General features: G+C 40.2%; 1 protein-coding gene across 7 annotated transcripts in view; it reads left to right on the forward strand.

Moving 5' to 3' along the window:
- arnt2 (aryl-hydrocarbon receptor nuclear translocator 2) overlaps positions 1–14,920 on the forward strand; it is a 182,135-nt gene that overhangs the window by 44,827 nt on the left and 122,388 nt on the right. For all 7 annotated transcript variants that reach the window (XM_078427361.1, XM_078427363.1, XM_078427357.1 and 4 more), the window contains 3 exons: positions 3,119–3,221; positions 8,956–9,021; positions 9,262–9,347. In XM_078427361.1, the coding sequence (XP_078283487.1) occupies positions 3,119–3,221; positions 8,956–9,021; positions 9,262–9,347 (255 nt within the window). The remainder of the gene's footprint in view (positions 1–3,118; positions 3,222–8,955; positions 9,022–9,261; positions 9,348–14,920) is intronic.

Raw genomic sequence — 14,920 nt, forward strand, 5'->3', positions numbered from 1 at the left:
ATAAGGGTGAAAAATATAGTGGTATTATCCATGACCTTCCTAACATCTGCAGATACAGAGGTAGTGCCTGGAGAATTGGAACTGTTACAACCTAGTTCAAAAAGATGTGTAAAGATCAACGAGCAATTACAAGCTACTCAGTTTAAATTTGGTGGGGAAATTTGAAAACTATAATCAAGGACAGAATATACCGGGCAGTGTCATAGAGCCGTACATTACAGAAACAGACCCTTTGGTCCATCAAATACCGAGTGATATTAATCCAAAACCAGCACGTGGATAATAGCCGTCTATGCATTGGGTCTGCAAGCATGGAAATTTTAAGTCACTTTTAAGCTGTGAAGTACCTGCCTCCACCATCTTCTCGAAGAGTTTTTTTCCCAGTGGTTTGATTTTTTGAGAAAGTCAGAATGAATTTGTTCAAGGTAAATTGCATTTAACCAACATTAGAGAGATTTTAATGAGGTAAACGGAGATTTTGTGAGGGAATTGCACTTAATGTGATGGTTATATCGATTTCACAATGGCATTTGATAAATTGCTTCTAGGCTTGTGACCAAGTTTGAAGCCCATGGAACAAAATGGACTGTAGCAACACGAATAGAAATGTGGTTTGAAACAGTTGAGTGAAGAGATTGTTTTCTGGACTTCCGGGAAGTGTTCAGTAGTGTTCTTTAGGAACATTAATTTTGCAAACATATATTAATAACTTGGGGATGCAGGTATGTAACCAAATGCTCAGATGGTTCAAAAGTGTGGTGAAATGTGAACAAGCAGCAGAAAACTTCAAGAGGAAATAGAGAGGCTGACGGAAAGCATATATGGCAGATCAAATTTAACGGTGAGAAAAATGAGGAGAGACAATATAAGCTAGTGGGAATTGTCTCAAAAGGGGTATAGGAGCAGAGGATTCCAGCTGTCATTGTGCATGAATTGTTGACAGTGACAGGGCAAGCTGAGAAAGTGATTGAAGGATCATACAGGATCCTTGGCTTTATGAACAAAGGCGCAGAGTACAGGAGGAAGCAAGTCATGCTGAACTTTTGTAAAGCACTTTTTTTGATTGCAAATGGAGAATTGTGTCCAATTCTGGACTCTATATGTTGGGAAAGATGTGACCATCTTGGAGCTTATGATTTCAGGAGCAGGTAATTTTAGATATGCGAGTGGACCGGAGAATCTGATGTTCTGTTTGGAATACAGGATGGTGTGCATAAATTTGATAATGATATTTAAAGTTTTGAAGGAAGTGAGTGAAGGTTTGCAGTAGGAAAACAATCATTGACCAGAGGATGTAAAATGAAGGTGATTTGCAAAAGAGTCAAATGTAGCTTGAGCAAAATATTTCCTTGCCACAAGTGAATAGAACGGAGTTGTTGAGACATGCAGTGACGACGTTCAAAAAAGACCTGAATGAGTTCTTTAGAAAACACATTGTTGGGTAGAAAACGCTGGAAATACTCATCTGTTGGAAGAGAAACTGAGTTAAAGTTTTGGTCTTCAACTGTTTTTATTTTAGATTTACAGCACTCGCGGTTCTTTTGATTTTCATATATTGTTGGACTTTGGTGAGTGGGTGGAGGAGTAGGAATATTTGGATTATTCCAACAGAGCGTTGGGATCAAATTGTTTCCTTTTGTGCAGCAACTCATCCGTGAATCGTTTGTGAAGTTTAATACAGGCTGAGGAATTTAAATGAAAACGTGAAATAAATCTCATATGAATTGCATGCATCATAAAGACTAACCATGAAGCACCAGATTGCTGTAAAAACCCATTTGAATGTCTTAAATGAAGAACATCTCTCGTTGCCATCTTTATTCAATTTATCATCAGAAATGGCAGTTAGACCAATTTCCCTCCGGGAATGAATAAAGTTTTATCGTATCGCAGACATTAGCAATATTGGTGACCTCATCAGCAACGCTCATATCTTGTGAAGGAATAAACAATACACAGTGAATGGTAGGGCTCTGGGGAATGTTGTAAAGCAGAGGGATCTAAGAAGGCAGGTGCATGGTTCCTTGATGGCCGAGTCGCAGGGAGATAAGGTGGTCAAAAAGGCTCTTGGCACATTGACCTTCATCAGTCAGAGTATTGAGTATAGAAGTTGGGAGGTCATGTTGCAGTTGTATAAGACGTTGGTGAGACCGCATTTAGAGTATTGTGTTCAGTTCTGGGCACCATGTTTTTCGGAAAGATGTCAAGCTGGAAAGGGTACGGAGAAGATTTACGAGGATGTTGCCAGGATTATAGGGTCTGAGCTATAGGTTGTGTAGACTGGGACTCTATTCCCTGGAGCGCAGGAGGATGAGGGGTGATCTTATAGAGGTGTATAAAATTATGAGAGGAATAGATTGCGTAGATGCACAGAGTCTCTTGTCCAGAGTAGGTGAATCGAAAGACCAGAGGACATAGGCTTAAGGAGAAGGGGAAAAGATTTAATAGGAATTTGAGGGGTAACTTGTTCACACAGAGGGTGGTGGGTGTGGGGAACAAGCTGCCAGAGGAGATAGTTGAGGCTGGGATCCCAGCATTTAAGAAACAGGTAGACAGGTACATGAATTGGACAGGTTTGGGGGGGGGGGGGGATATGGACCAAACGCAGGCAGGTGGGACTTGTGTAGCTGGGACATGTTGGCCGGTGTGGGCAAGTTGGGCCGAAGGACCTGTTTCCACGCTGTATCACTCTATGACTCTATAAGTAAAATTGAGGGCAAAGGGAGGATGAGAATAGACAGGTAAAGCTACAAAAAATGAGTCGAGTGGAGGTATAAAAAAACCTCCAAAAAACCATCCAAAAAAACGAAAATTATTTCAAATTGCTAAATTTAATATTGTATTCAGATGAATGTAAAATCCCAATTTAATTAGGCCCATCTTTACTTGTCCTTAAATCATTCCTTTTTCTTGTTTTTGTTTCTGATAAAGCCTGTGACAAAACCTTGGGACACGTTGCTATCTTAACGGTTCTACATGAATGCAAATTATTGCAAGTATTGTTGATGCATCTGCACCATTTGTTGTAACCTTATCTCAGCCCACAGTCTGGGCTTCCAGAATTAACAGTTCTGGGAGCAATTAACCATAATCTATTTTGTTTCCTCTTCAAACATAGGTCGTATTCTGGACCTCAAAACTGGGACAGTTAAAAAGGAAGGGCAGCAGTCTTCCATGAGAATGTGCATGGGATCTAGGCGTTCCTTTATTTGTAGAATGAGGTAAGGACAATGTTGAATGGCATGAACGCAGCTTTCCTGCCACAAGCTGATTACATGGCAGACAATAAAAGATCTTATTGGCAGTCGTTCATTCAATATGAAAAGTTCAGTTGCAAGATGTTTTTAATGAATCATAGCTCAGATGTCTATCTGACTGATGTGAGTGCTTATCATTCACAAAACAAAATAAAACTATGGATGCGGAATATCGGAAATAAAAACTAAATAGGTCAGGCAGCAGCTGTGGAGAGAAATGGTTGCAATGACCCATCTCCAACAAGAAAGAGCCAAGCCACCCACCATTAACATTCAGTTGCACTCCCATCACTGAATCGCCCACTATCAACATCTTGGTGGTTCCTCTTAATCAGAAACCGAATTGGATGGATCGTATAAATACAGAGGCGACAAGACCTGGCCAGGGGCTGGGTATGTTGTTGCAAGTGCTTGTGTTCAGACACCTGAAGCCTTTACACTGCCTATAAGGTCTAGTGGTAGAATATGGTCTACTCATTTGAATGTTGAGCTCCAACAACTCTCAAGGACCTCATCATCATAAAGGACAAAGCTTTATTAGCATCTTATTAACCATTCTGAAAACGTATTCTCTCCACTGGTGCACTGTGACTGCCTTGTGTATCATATACAAATGCACTGCAGTTACACACGCAGGCTACTCTAATAGCTTCTCTCAATCCCATGAACTCGACCATTAAGGAAGACAAGGTCAGCTAGTGCAGGGGTGCACCACCACTAACATGTTCCCCTCCAAGCAAATATTCACTTAGAAACATAGAAAAATAGGTGCAGCAGTAGGCCTTTCGATTCAGCACCGCCATTCAATATGATTATGGCTGATCATCTAAAATCTGTCCCCCGTTCCGCTTTTCCCCCATATCCCTTGCTTCCTTTAACCCTAAGAGCTAAATCTAACTCTCTCTTGAAAACATCTAGTGAATTGGCCTCCACAGTCTTCTGTGGCAGAGAATTCCCCAAATTGTTACTGGTCAAAATCCTAGAACTCTTCACCAGAAGGATGTTAGAGTTCAAGAAGGTGGCTCGCACCCACCTCCTTGAGGGAAGTCCTTAGTGGAAATGGGGTAGGGAATAGTGTTGTCAAAGAGCTGTGCGATTCTCTGGGTTTGAGGTAGACGTTGCCACCTCTTGGAGGATGTTTTCAGTGACCAATTTTGTGGCCATTTCAACCATTCACACATCCCAGAAAATGAATGAATGAAGAAATACATCTATGTAAATGTAAATCTTTCGTTCATTGTTCCATAATTAATATTTGCCAAATCAGATTTTTTGCAACTAGAAAAAATGTAAGCTCGCATTTTAATGCTGCCTTTCATACACTAAAGGCATCCTCACACTTCACAGTTAAATTAAGTACTTAACTGAAATTTGGTCACTATTATTCAGCAGCCAAGTTCCCATGGACATGAATGTGTATATTAGTAAAGGGATAAATGTTGGATCGGACACAGGAAGAGCTTCCTGGTCTTTGATTAATGTGGTTTTCTTCTGTCCAGCTAAATAAATAGCTTAATGTTCCATCTGATACATGGCACACCCAGTAGAGGAGCACTTTCCCAGCACTGCATGGATAGCCGTCCAGGATTATGTGCTGAAGTCATGCAGTGGGGCTTGATCCCGTGACCTTCTGGCTGAGACGAGAGTACTACTGCCATCGTTCCCACTGAGCCATGCTGGCATAATGAAGGCATCCATTTTATATAAAATCTGTGGACAAAAAAAATTAGTCATGCAGTCAATATTTCCAAATCCCTCCTGTTGAGAAATGTGGAAATGCAAACAAATTAACCACATCCCAGACTTCCTCTAACAAGTGCATCTTTGACGTTATGGAATTTGCTTGGCTCCCAGACCAAGCTAAAAGAGGTCTACTTTATTCACTATAATGCAGCTTAACCTTTTGTTTGGGCTCCAATTTATAATTTAATAAACTTTTCTATTAGTCCCATTCAGCCTACATACAGTTCATCAATGTGAAAAAAAAGAAAAATGAAACTCTGAGTAACCTTTTCCTTCATAAAGATTCCCTTTTTTTTAAACTGTATATAAATATTTTTAACATGCTGACCTTTGTGTAGATTATTACAGATCTCTGTCCAAAGCTTACTCGAAATTATTTCCAAACACAATAAGCCCATTTTCTTTAAATTGCAAGCTCAAGAGATGGTTCCAATTTGTTGAAAACGACTAGTTCATTCTGAAATAATAACAAATATTGCTGTAAATAATCAGCATTTGTGGAGAGAAACAGTAGCAATGTTTAAAATAAATGACATTTTGTTAACTATTGGAGAATATAGAAAACAGACATATTTTAAGTTGCAGACAGGAAAGGACAGGTGTGGAAGACTATGTGGAAGTGTCTGTGAAAGGTGTCAACTAAAAGGGAACAGTGAAGACTTATTAAAGGCAGCATCTCCATGTGTGGGAGGTGTAAATGGAAGAAAGGAGGAAAAAAAAGCACAAAAAAGTTCTGTGATATGCGACACATTGCAGTTAATAGAAATTTGAATGAAGGAAGAATAGTGGGAAAGGTCTGTATGTCTCACAGCATCTCTGGAGAGAGAAACACTGAATTATTTGTCCGTCTTCATTTTGGAGAATATTTTAGTGATCAATGTCCACTGGAAACTCTGAGACTGTCACGGTGTTTTTGACAACACTGCCTCCCACCCTGCTTCTTCTAAGGACTCCTTTCAAATTTTCCAGCCAGACATTTCTAATCATTTGTGCATTATTGTTTAATTAGTTTATTCCCTCTTGTTTTTGGTTCTCTTGCCAATGATTTTAAATTCATGTTCTCTGGTTAAAGACCAAACTATTGGTGGGAACATTTCTTTTCACTCCATCAGAGGTTCGTTGTGATTTTGAAAACTGGAGCATTTCTCCCAAAACTGCCTCTGCTTTAAGAACAGCTTGGGCTTTTTTTGGTCTTCGCATAACAAATCCTGCATTCTTGTCACTATCCCAGCAAATCTCCATTGCAGCTCCTTTCAGGTGTTCCTCAAGTGAGATGGCCAGAACCTAATGCAAAATTCTGAATGAAATCTAGTCAGTGGTTGGCAGTTGTTTACCATAACGTCCTTGTTTTGTAATCTATGCAAAGATGACCACTTCTTCTATGAGCTTGTGCAGTAGTGGCTTTGAATCTCGTCTAACTGCAGTCTACTCGTTCCAGGTGCCTCTCCATGTGAAGGGTGTCATTCTAATCTATCTCCTTAAGCGTACACCATTTGCTGATGTTTTGTGATGGCAGACCCAATAATGTGTAATGGTACATAGAGCTAATAGAGGTGTCACTGTCCAACTCCACATTACTGGAAGCTAAGTAATTAAAGGAAATTAATATTGATGTTATGGGACATACTATGAAATAGTAAGTGCTGACAGTCTTACGGATAAATCCCTGGGGTATGATCAAGTGTATCCTGGAGCATTATAGAAAGCTAGGCACACTTGTCTTCATTGATCAGAGCTTGGAATTCAGGAGTTGGGACATCGTGTTGTAACTGTACAAGTCGTGGTGAGGCCACATTTGGATTATTGTGCATAGTTCTGGTCACCCAGCCAAAGGAAAGATGTAATTAGAAGGAAAAGTTTGAAACATTTTCGCAAGGGTGTTAGCAGGATTGCCGGGCTTGAGCTTTAAAGAGAGGCTGGGACTTTGACTATCTCTCTATCTTTGCCTCTCATAATTTCATATACTTCCCTTAAGTTCATAAACGCCCCACAACCTTTGACACACCAGAGGAAAACAATACAAGTTTATCCATCCTCTCCTAGCTAATCCACGCAACATCTCAGTGAATCACTTCTGCAACCTCTCCACTTCACCACATCCTTCCTTTGGGGTGGTGACCAGAAGTGCACATAATACTCCAAATGTGCCTGACTGAAGTTTCATACAGCAGCAACATTACTTCCCAGCTTTTATACTCAATGCTCTAACTGACAAAAGCAAGCATGCCATATGTTTTCTGTGCCACCTATTTACTTGTGTTGCCTTGAACTTGAACCCAAGAGTCCTAAGTATATCAATATTCCTTAGGGTTTTGCCATTTACTGCATAGTTTTGCTCTGCCCATATTTTCAACTGATGTATATCCTGCTGAACCTTTAAACAACCTTCTTCACTATCCACAACAACACCAATCTTTGTGTCATCTTAATAATCAGCCCACCTATATTTCTTATATATCACAAGTTACAGATCCCAGCACTGATTCCTGCAAAGCACCACTGGTCACAGTCAGAATAACTTCTCTCTGCCACTGTCCTGTCTTCTATGGCAATGCACTTTTGAATCCATTCTACGAAATCTGCACGGATCTCATGTGCCTGAATCCTCTTGACCAGTCTGCTGTGAGGGATTTTGTACAATGCTTTACTGAGGTCCTTGCAGAAACCATACACTGCTGTTCCCTCATCAGTTATCTTGGTCACGTCATCGTGCTTGCCCTCTGTTAAAATTATCCGCCCATACCACGGTCTGCTCTGCATCTTATAGACCACTCACTTCACGGCTCACTATGCTTCCAAGTTTTATTATATCTGCAAATGTGGAAATTGTGTCCTATGTACCCAGATGTCAATCATTAATATATATTAAGAAAAGCACCCCATCCATGGCAAACTCCTCTGTGCAATTTTCAGCAGTCTGAAAACAACCTTCTATTTAGTAGTTGAGTAGCTGTTGTTAGCTGTTCAGTCCATTTCCTTTCATTGCAATGGCAGACCCGTTTATTTCACAGCCTACAATCCCACTGCAAAATTTATTATATAGCATGACATTAAATACCTTTCAGAAGTCCAAACAGATCAATATCTTTTGTAAATCTAAATTATCCCACTAATTAATTGTGTTTCTTGCATGCTAAAGAGTTTCAGGGTCCGTTCCGCTCCTACACCGGCATGGGTATGGTTGTCCCACGGGGAGGTGCACCGTCTGCTCGAGTCTGGTTCAGCTCCAGGTGAAGATGGGGCACTTTCCTGTTGACCGGGATATTCTTTTGTTTCTTGTAATTTTAGTCCAGAAGATTAAATCCAACGATCACATAGTTGTCTTGTAATTACCTTTTATGTCTCGTGCCTCTGTCTCTGGTGTGGGTGTGACCTGGCTTTCTTTGGAAGAGATAATTTGCCATTGTCCCGCAGTTCTCTAGCTCTGGCCTCTTGTGCACTCATTTTAATCTCGGTTTGGTCAAATGCATTGAAATCCTCCTGATGTTCTCTGCTGTTAGTCTATCTGTATAAGCCCCCTCATATATAATTTCCTTACGAAACAATATACTATTTTCAGAATACCTTCTTGGCTTGATATGTTGATGACACACAGGTCGGTGAAGCTCTTTGTTAAGAGTTCTATATCACTGCTGCTTGTTGATTGAAAGTGTTCTGGAGAGCATATTGACTATACTGGTAGATTTTAGTTGAAGAACTAGTTGTACATTTTAGTACCCACCTTGTTGTACATGATTGCACATCTTTCTTACATTTGCTTATATTTCATGACATTAGAAGCATTAGCTTGCCCATGGGAATTTTCATTTTGCCCAAATGAAAATGGCTGGTAAGAAATCTGATCTGCAAAAGTGATATTGCTGTTAAATTGGCTATAGTTATTCAGACAGCCGAAAATATAAAAGCACTGTTTACATTTTAGCAACGATTAACGATAAATGACATTTTAACGCAGGTATGGAACTGCTCCTCTGGAACACCTTTCATTAAGTCGACTGACTGTTCTTCGAAAAAGATACAGGTAACTCATACATATTTATTAATCGTACATATTTGAACATCAAGTATAAACAACAATTTAGATGCATACGAAAATCTACTGATTCTGTACATTCTTCTGATTTATTGCATGATTTAAATAACAGTTATGCTGCTGCAAGTAAGAATTTCATTGTAGGTACATATGACAATTAAACACTAATGACTTTGACTAAATGTTCATCTGGTTAAATTAAACTGTTATCCATTCTTGTATTTACAGGAATGGTTTGGGACCTGTGAAGGAAGGAGAGTCGCAGTACTCAGTGGTTCATTGCACTGGATATATCAAGGCCTGGCCACCAGCAGGTAAATGAGTGCAAACAGAAGTGTCATTTAGGTATTTATTTAGAGAGACTCAAAAGTCACCTTTTTTCCCCCCCACATTCCTATCAGTTGGTCAGGCACCATTTGTGGGGAAAAAGAGAATAGCATGGGTGGGGCTATACTAGGTAAAAGGGAGCAGATAAATAAAGGATGGATGTTACACCATGCAAACCAAAAGAGATTATAGATAGAACAAGTAGTAAGATGCAAGGAGAAGGATTAGTCCCGTCTTTATTTCACATATCCAATATCTGCAACTTTTTGCTTTGCACATTGAACGTTTTGCAAATTTTGCAAAGTGTATCGCAGTGCCTTTAAATGTTCTAAATGTTAAAGCATGTTTGATTAAAAAGCTTGAAACAAGTGTTTTAAGTTTGCATTGCTTTGGAAACCCACCTGCAGAGCTTTCACTCAGTCATTTTCCACGCAATAACAACAACAACCTAACTCAATCAAACAGTTAGATTATTTCCTGAAAGTATTATCTTGTACTGTTTTAATCACTTGAATGCAGTTAGTTTCCAGGCTATCCACTGGGCTGCACTGTTGTACAAGGAGCAATTATCCAACTGGAAGACTACCCAGACCACACTGTAAGAAGCAGTATGGTTCAAGGCAGGTGGTTGGTGAGCTTCAACGGTTTACTGCTCAGTGGAATATCGGACTCATTACGATGTAATAAGTTCTGATAACTTCATCATCATCATCATCATATATATACAGCCGGAAACAGGCCTTTTCGGCCCTCCAAGTCCGTGCCGCCCAGCGATCCCCGTACATTAACACTATCCTACACCCACTAGGGACAATTTTTACATTTACCCAGCCAATTAACCTACATACCTGTACGTCTTTGGAGGACTTGACAGATAATTGTTGTCAAGTTAAACGGTTCATAATTTCATCTTTTCTTAAGTAGCATTGTTATATTCATTATCTTTGAATCTGTTGGGATTAATTTCCAGAATGTAACAGATAAGGGTCTCGACCTGAAACGTCACCCATTCCTTCTCTCCAGAGATGCTGCCTGACCCGCTGACTGACTCCAGCATTGTGTGTCCACCACTAATGCATCCGTTGTATTGTAGCCCTTGTGGCTAAAGGGATCAGGGGGTATGGAGAGAAGGCAGGTACGGGATACTGAGTTGGATGATCAGCCATGATCATATTGAATGGCGGTGCAGGCTCGAAGGGCCGAATGGCCTACTCCTGCACCTATTTTCTATGTTTCTATGTATCTGCAGTCAATTCCTTTAGATCAATGGGGAGCAGACTAACAGGTCTGGGGATTTGTCAGGTTTTAGTCCCCTTAATTTCTGGAAATATTAAATAAAAACTGAAAATGCTTGCAAAGCTCAGCCGGTCGGGCAGCATCTGTGCAAAATGAAATAGATTTAACATTCATTCTTTACCTTTCCACATATGCTATCTGACCTACTGAATGTTTATTGCATTTCCTATGTATCTGAAAACGCTGGAGTAACTCAGCGGGTCAGGCAGCATCTCAGGAGAGAAGGAATGGGTGATGTTTCGGGTCAAGACCCTTCTTCAGACTGCATTTCCTATTTTTATTTACTCTGATTTTTATTATTCAATTCAACCTTAGCCAGGACTAGAGGGTGTGAGCTACAGGGAGAGGTTGAGTCGGCTGGGACTCTATTCCTTGGAGCGCAGAAGGATGAGGGATGATCTTATAGAGGTGTATAAAATCCTGAGAGGAATAGATCGGATAGATGCACAGTCTCTTACCCAGAGTAGGGGAATCGAGGACCAGACGACATAGGTTTAAGGTGAAGGGAAAAAGATGTAATAGGAATCTGAGGGGTAACTTTTTCACATAAAGGGTGGTGGGTGTATGGAACAAGCTGCCAGGGGAGGTAGTTGAGGCTGTGACTATCCCAACATTTAAGAAATAGTTAGACAGGTACATGGATAGGACAGGTTTGGAGGGATATCGACCAAACGCAGGCTGGTGGGACTAGTGTTGTTGGGACATGTTGGTTGGTGTGGGTAAGTTGGGCCGAAGAGCCCGTTTCCACACTGTATCACTATGACTCTATCTCTCACTAATTGCCTCCCCAACCCCATTAATCACTCACCCACCACTGTTTTCCGTCAGTGATTGTTCATGTCTGTCATGCATATGCTTCACTTCGCCCATACCTGCAAGCCATCTTAATTTGTACTTGCTACCAGTTTAACCACTGTTGGTCAGTCAATCAAACACATCACACAATACTGTATAATATACTTCCCTTCCTCTTGTAGGATAAGGTAGACAACGGTTGTTTGCCACTGCATGCAGCATGTTGGTAAGAGGCCCAGGTGCCTGAGCTTACTCCCATTGAAGTGATGGTTCTGTCCAGAAATAGTGCTCCCAAGATTGAGATTATGTTCTGTGAAGGACCTGAAAACTTAGATGATTAGATCCTTGTCACTAATGCTTCTCCTTGCATCTTACTAGTTGTTCTATCTATAATCTCTTTTGGTTTGCATGGTGCAACTTGCAACCTTTATCTGCTCCCTTTTATCTAGTATAGCCCCACCTATGCTATTCTCGTCTTTCACATAACAATGCAGAAGGAGAATAGAAAGAAGGTGATGCCACAAAGTCATTAGATGCAACTCCCATCGTCAATATTTCAGTTACTTTGTCTTTTATAGATTAGCTTTGAAACACAAGTCTGTGAGAAACCAGGACTAAGCTAATCTTTTATAGATTTGTTTAGAAACACAATCTGGTCTGAGAGAAACCGGGACAAATATGGCCTACTCATGCAGCAGAGCATACAGTAGTGTTGGTGCCTGTTTCTTGAAGGACAAGATCTACTTAGGTTCTGGTGTTGAGGGCTCATAGGACCTTAATGGGACAGAAGACAGATGAAAGACTTATGCCTAATGGTAGGCCACTCCATTAGCACCGTTGCACATGCAATCATAATGCAGTACGGATGGAAACAGTGAAGGTTCCTATCTCCATACTGGAAGCTTGACTGCTCCTATCTTGGCTCTAAATCAGTGTTCAATGGATTTAGATATTGTACAGAGGTCTTGGCAGTAACTCCATGAAACGAGAATCCGCTTTCCTCTGTAAGAATGATGGCATTGATTACCCTTACTGTTGCCTGTCAGCCTTCACATTTATATTTTCTTCTGAGGTTATTCACCATGTAGTCCAAAGCATGACTGAGCCATTGTGAAGACAAGGCTGGATTGGTATCCTACAGACCATCAAAGTTCTTTACACCATTTCCTCCAGATCAGTCAAACATTGTAGTTTCAGGATCCCAAGGGTCTGCTCTGTTTCATTTCTTGTGTGCATCTTTCAACTGGGTGCACAATGAAGTCATAACTCTTGTAAAGCTAGGTAGCCAATGCTGACTGTAGCCATCTTTAGTTTGTTGAGTTGACTGAAATGCAGAAACCATGAGAATATTGTTCAAGGTTTTGTAGAGTAGAGACCCAAGTTCAGTACTTGGATCAGAATCAGCTGGTGTCATCCCTGCCAATGCTAGTGCACCTTGTGAGGGTTGCTCGCAAGACCAGAATTATATGATGATACTTCTGATCCATATTACCTACAGATCTCCCAGCAGTTCACATTTAATAATTAATTATTAAATACAGGTGCTCCTCAACTTACAATGGGGTTACGTTCTGATATACCCATCGGAAACCGAAAATATCGCAAGTCGAAATGCATTTAAATACACCTGATCATGTGGCTGGAAGCAAGCTATGGGTCGCTGCCATTGCCTCGTGTTTGCACCATTGTAAAGTCGAAATATCGTACGTCGAAGCATCGTTAGACGGGGAGCACCTGTACATTTAATCATTTTCCTGCTTGATCAATTCTCTTGCTGATTTTGGCTTGCTTATCTCTATACCTCTTTTATATTTTCTAAATGGGGAGAGAATTAAGAAATTGGAGGTGCAAAGGGACTTGGGATGGTGCAGAGTTCACAAAAAGTTAATTTGCAAGTCGAATCAGTAGTAAAGAAGGCAAACACAATGCTGGCATTTATTTTGAGAGGACTAGAATACACAAACAGGGATGTAACTGTTGGCTTTATAAGGTGCTGGTCAGACCGCATTTGGAGTATTGTGAGCAATTTTGGGCCCCATATCTGCGAAAGGATGTGCTGGTGTTGGAGAGGGTCCAGAGGAGGTTTATGAGAATTATCCCAGGAATGAGTGGGTTAACATATGATGAGCGTTTGATGGCACTGGGCCTTTACTTGCTGGAGTTTAGAAGGATGAGGGGGGACCTCATTGAAACTTGCTGAATAGTGAAAGGCCTGGATAGAGTGAATGTAGAGAGGATGTTTCCACTAGTGGGAGAGTCTAGGACCAGAGGTCATAGCCTCAGAATTAAAAGCTGTTTCTTTAGGAGGATGAGATGGAATTTCGTTAGTCAGAAAGTGGTGAATCTGTGGAATTCAATGCCACAGAAGGCTGTGGAGGCCAATCAATGGACATTCTTAAGACAGAGATAGAAAGATTCTTGATTAGTATGGGTAGGGGTTATGGGGAGAAGGCAGGAGAATAGAGTTAAGAGGGAAAGATAGATCAGACATGATTGAATGGCGAGTTAGACTTGATGGGCCAAATGGCCAAATTCTGCTCCTATCACTTATGAACTTATATGTATTCCTTTAAGCTGCTGACTGACCACAAGCTACGACTGACTACTGCCTTTGTCTGTCTAAGCTCTGCTCTATAGAACTGTGCACCTAAACATTTTTAGATCCATCCTCATTCAGAACTTCCATTAAAACCAAATCTGTGGCCACCTCTTTTTTGCCTTGTCATCATTTATTTAAAAAATGTCACATGTATGGTTTTGGGATATAAGTACTGTTTGATATTAGGAGACAAGTATCTCAAGATCTCTGGATTTGAGGGTATTTTAAAGTATTGGGGATGTCAGAAAGATGAAGTGAGTTGAGTGTGAAATATTTCATGTTAATTGGGAAAACCTTTGTAAAAACTAAAATATCTAAATGTATGGCACTGCATGCAGCTTTGGACAATGTGTATATCTCTTCAGAGAGCAGATAAGGTACATTTCCTTCTATAACATTTTGTGTTTTGTGAAGAATAAAATGATGTCAGAAAGGTAATGGGGAACAAAATCAAATTTGAAGTTAGGTGTCTCTTTTGTCAGCATTCTGGAATACTGAGATTCAATAATCCTATGAGTACGAGAATCATTTGGGGATTCAGTAGAATTAAAGTAAGGATCTTGAGGTTAATAGTTTATTTGCTAATCTTACTAATTTCTGATTGTTGGTGAATAATAGTCAGCGTACTCAATATTTGAGTTAACCAAAAGAATGTTTTCAAATTCTTGGGAGTAATAATTTACAAAAACACTTTAGTTCTGTTTCTCCATGTTGGCCTTATCTTCTGAACTTAAAAGAAACAACATTTAAACTGAATGCTCTGAAACCTCCCTTTAATCTTCTGAAATTCATCTTCCAACATGTTAATCATGTGGAAAAAAACAAACTGATTATGTTGCCTTTAAATATGTCTTTCAGTGACCAAAACAT

This window comes from Rhinoraja longicauda, chromosome 33 (genome assembly GCF_053455715.1).
Source record: "Rhinoraja longicauda isolate Sanriku21f chromosome 33, sRhiLon1.1, whole genome shotgun sequence".
Lineage (NCBI taxonomy): Eukaryota > Metazoa > Chordata > Chondrichthyes > Rajiformes > Arhynchobatidae > Rhinoraja > Rhinoraja longicauda.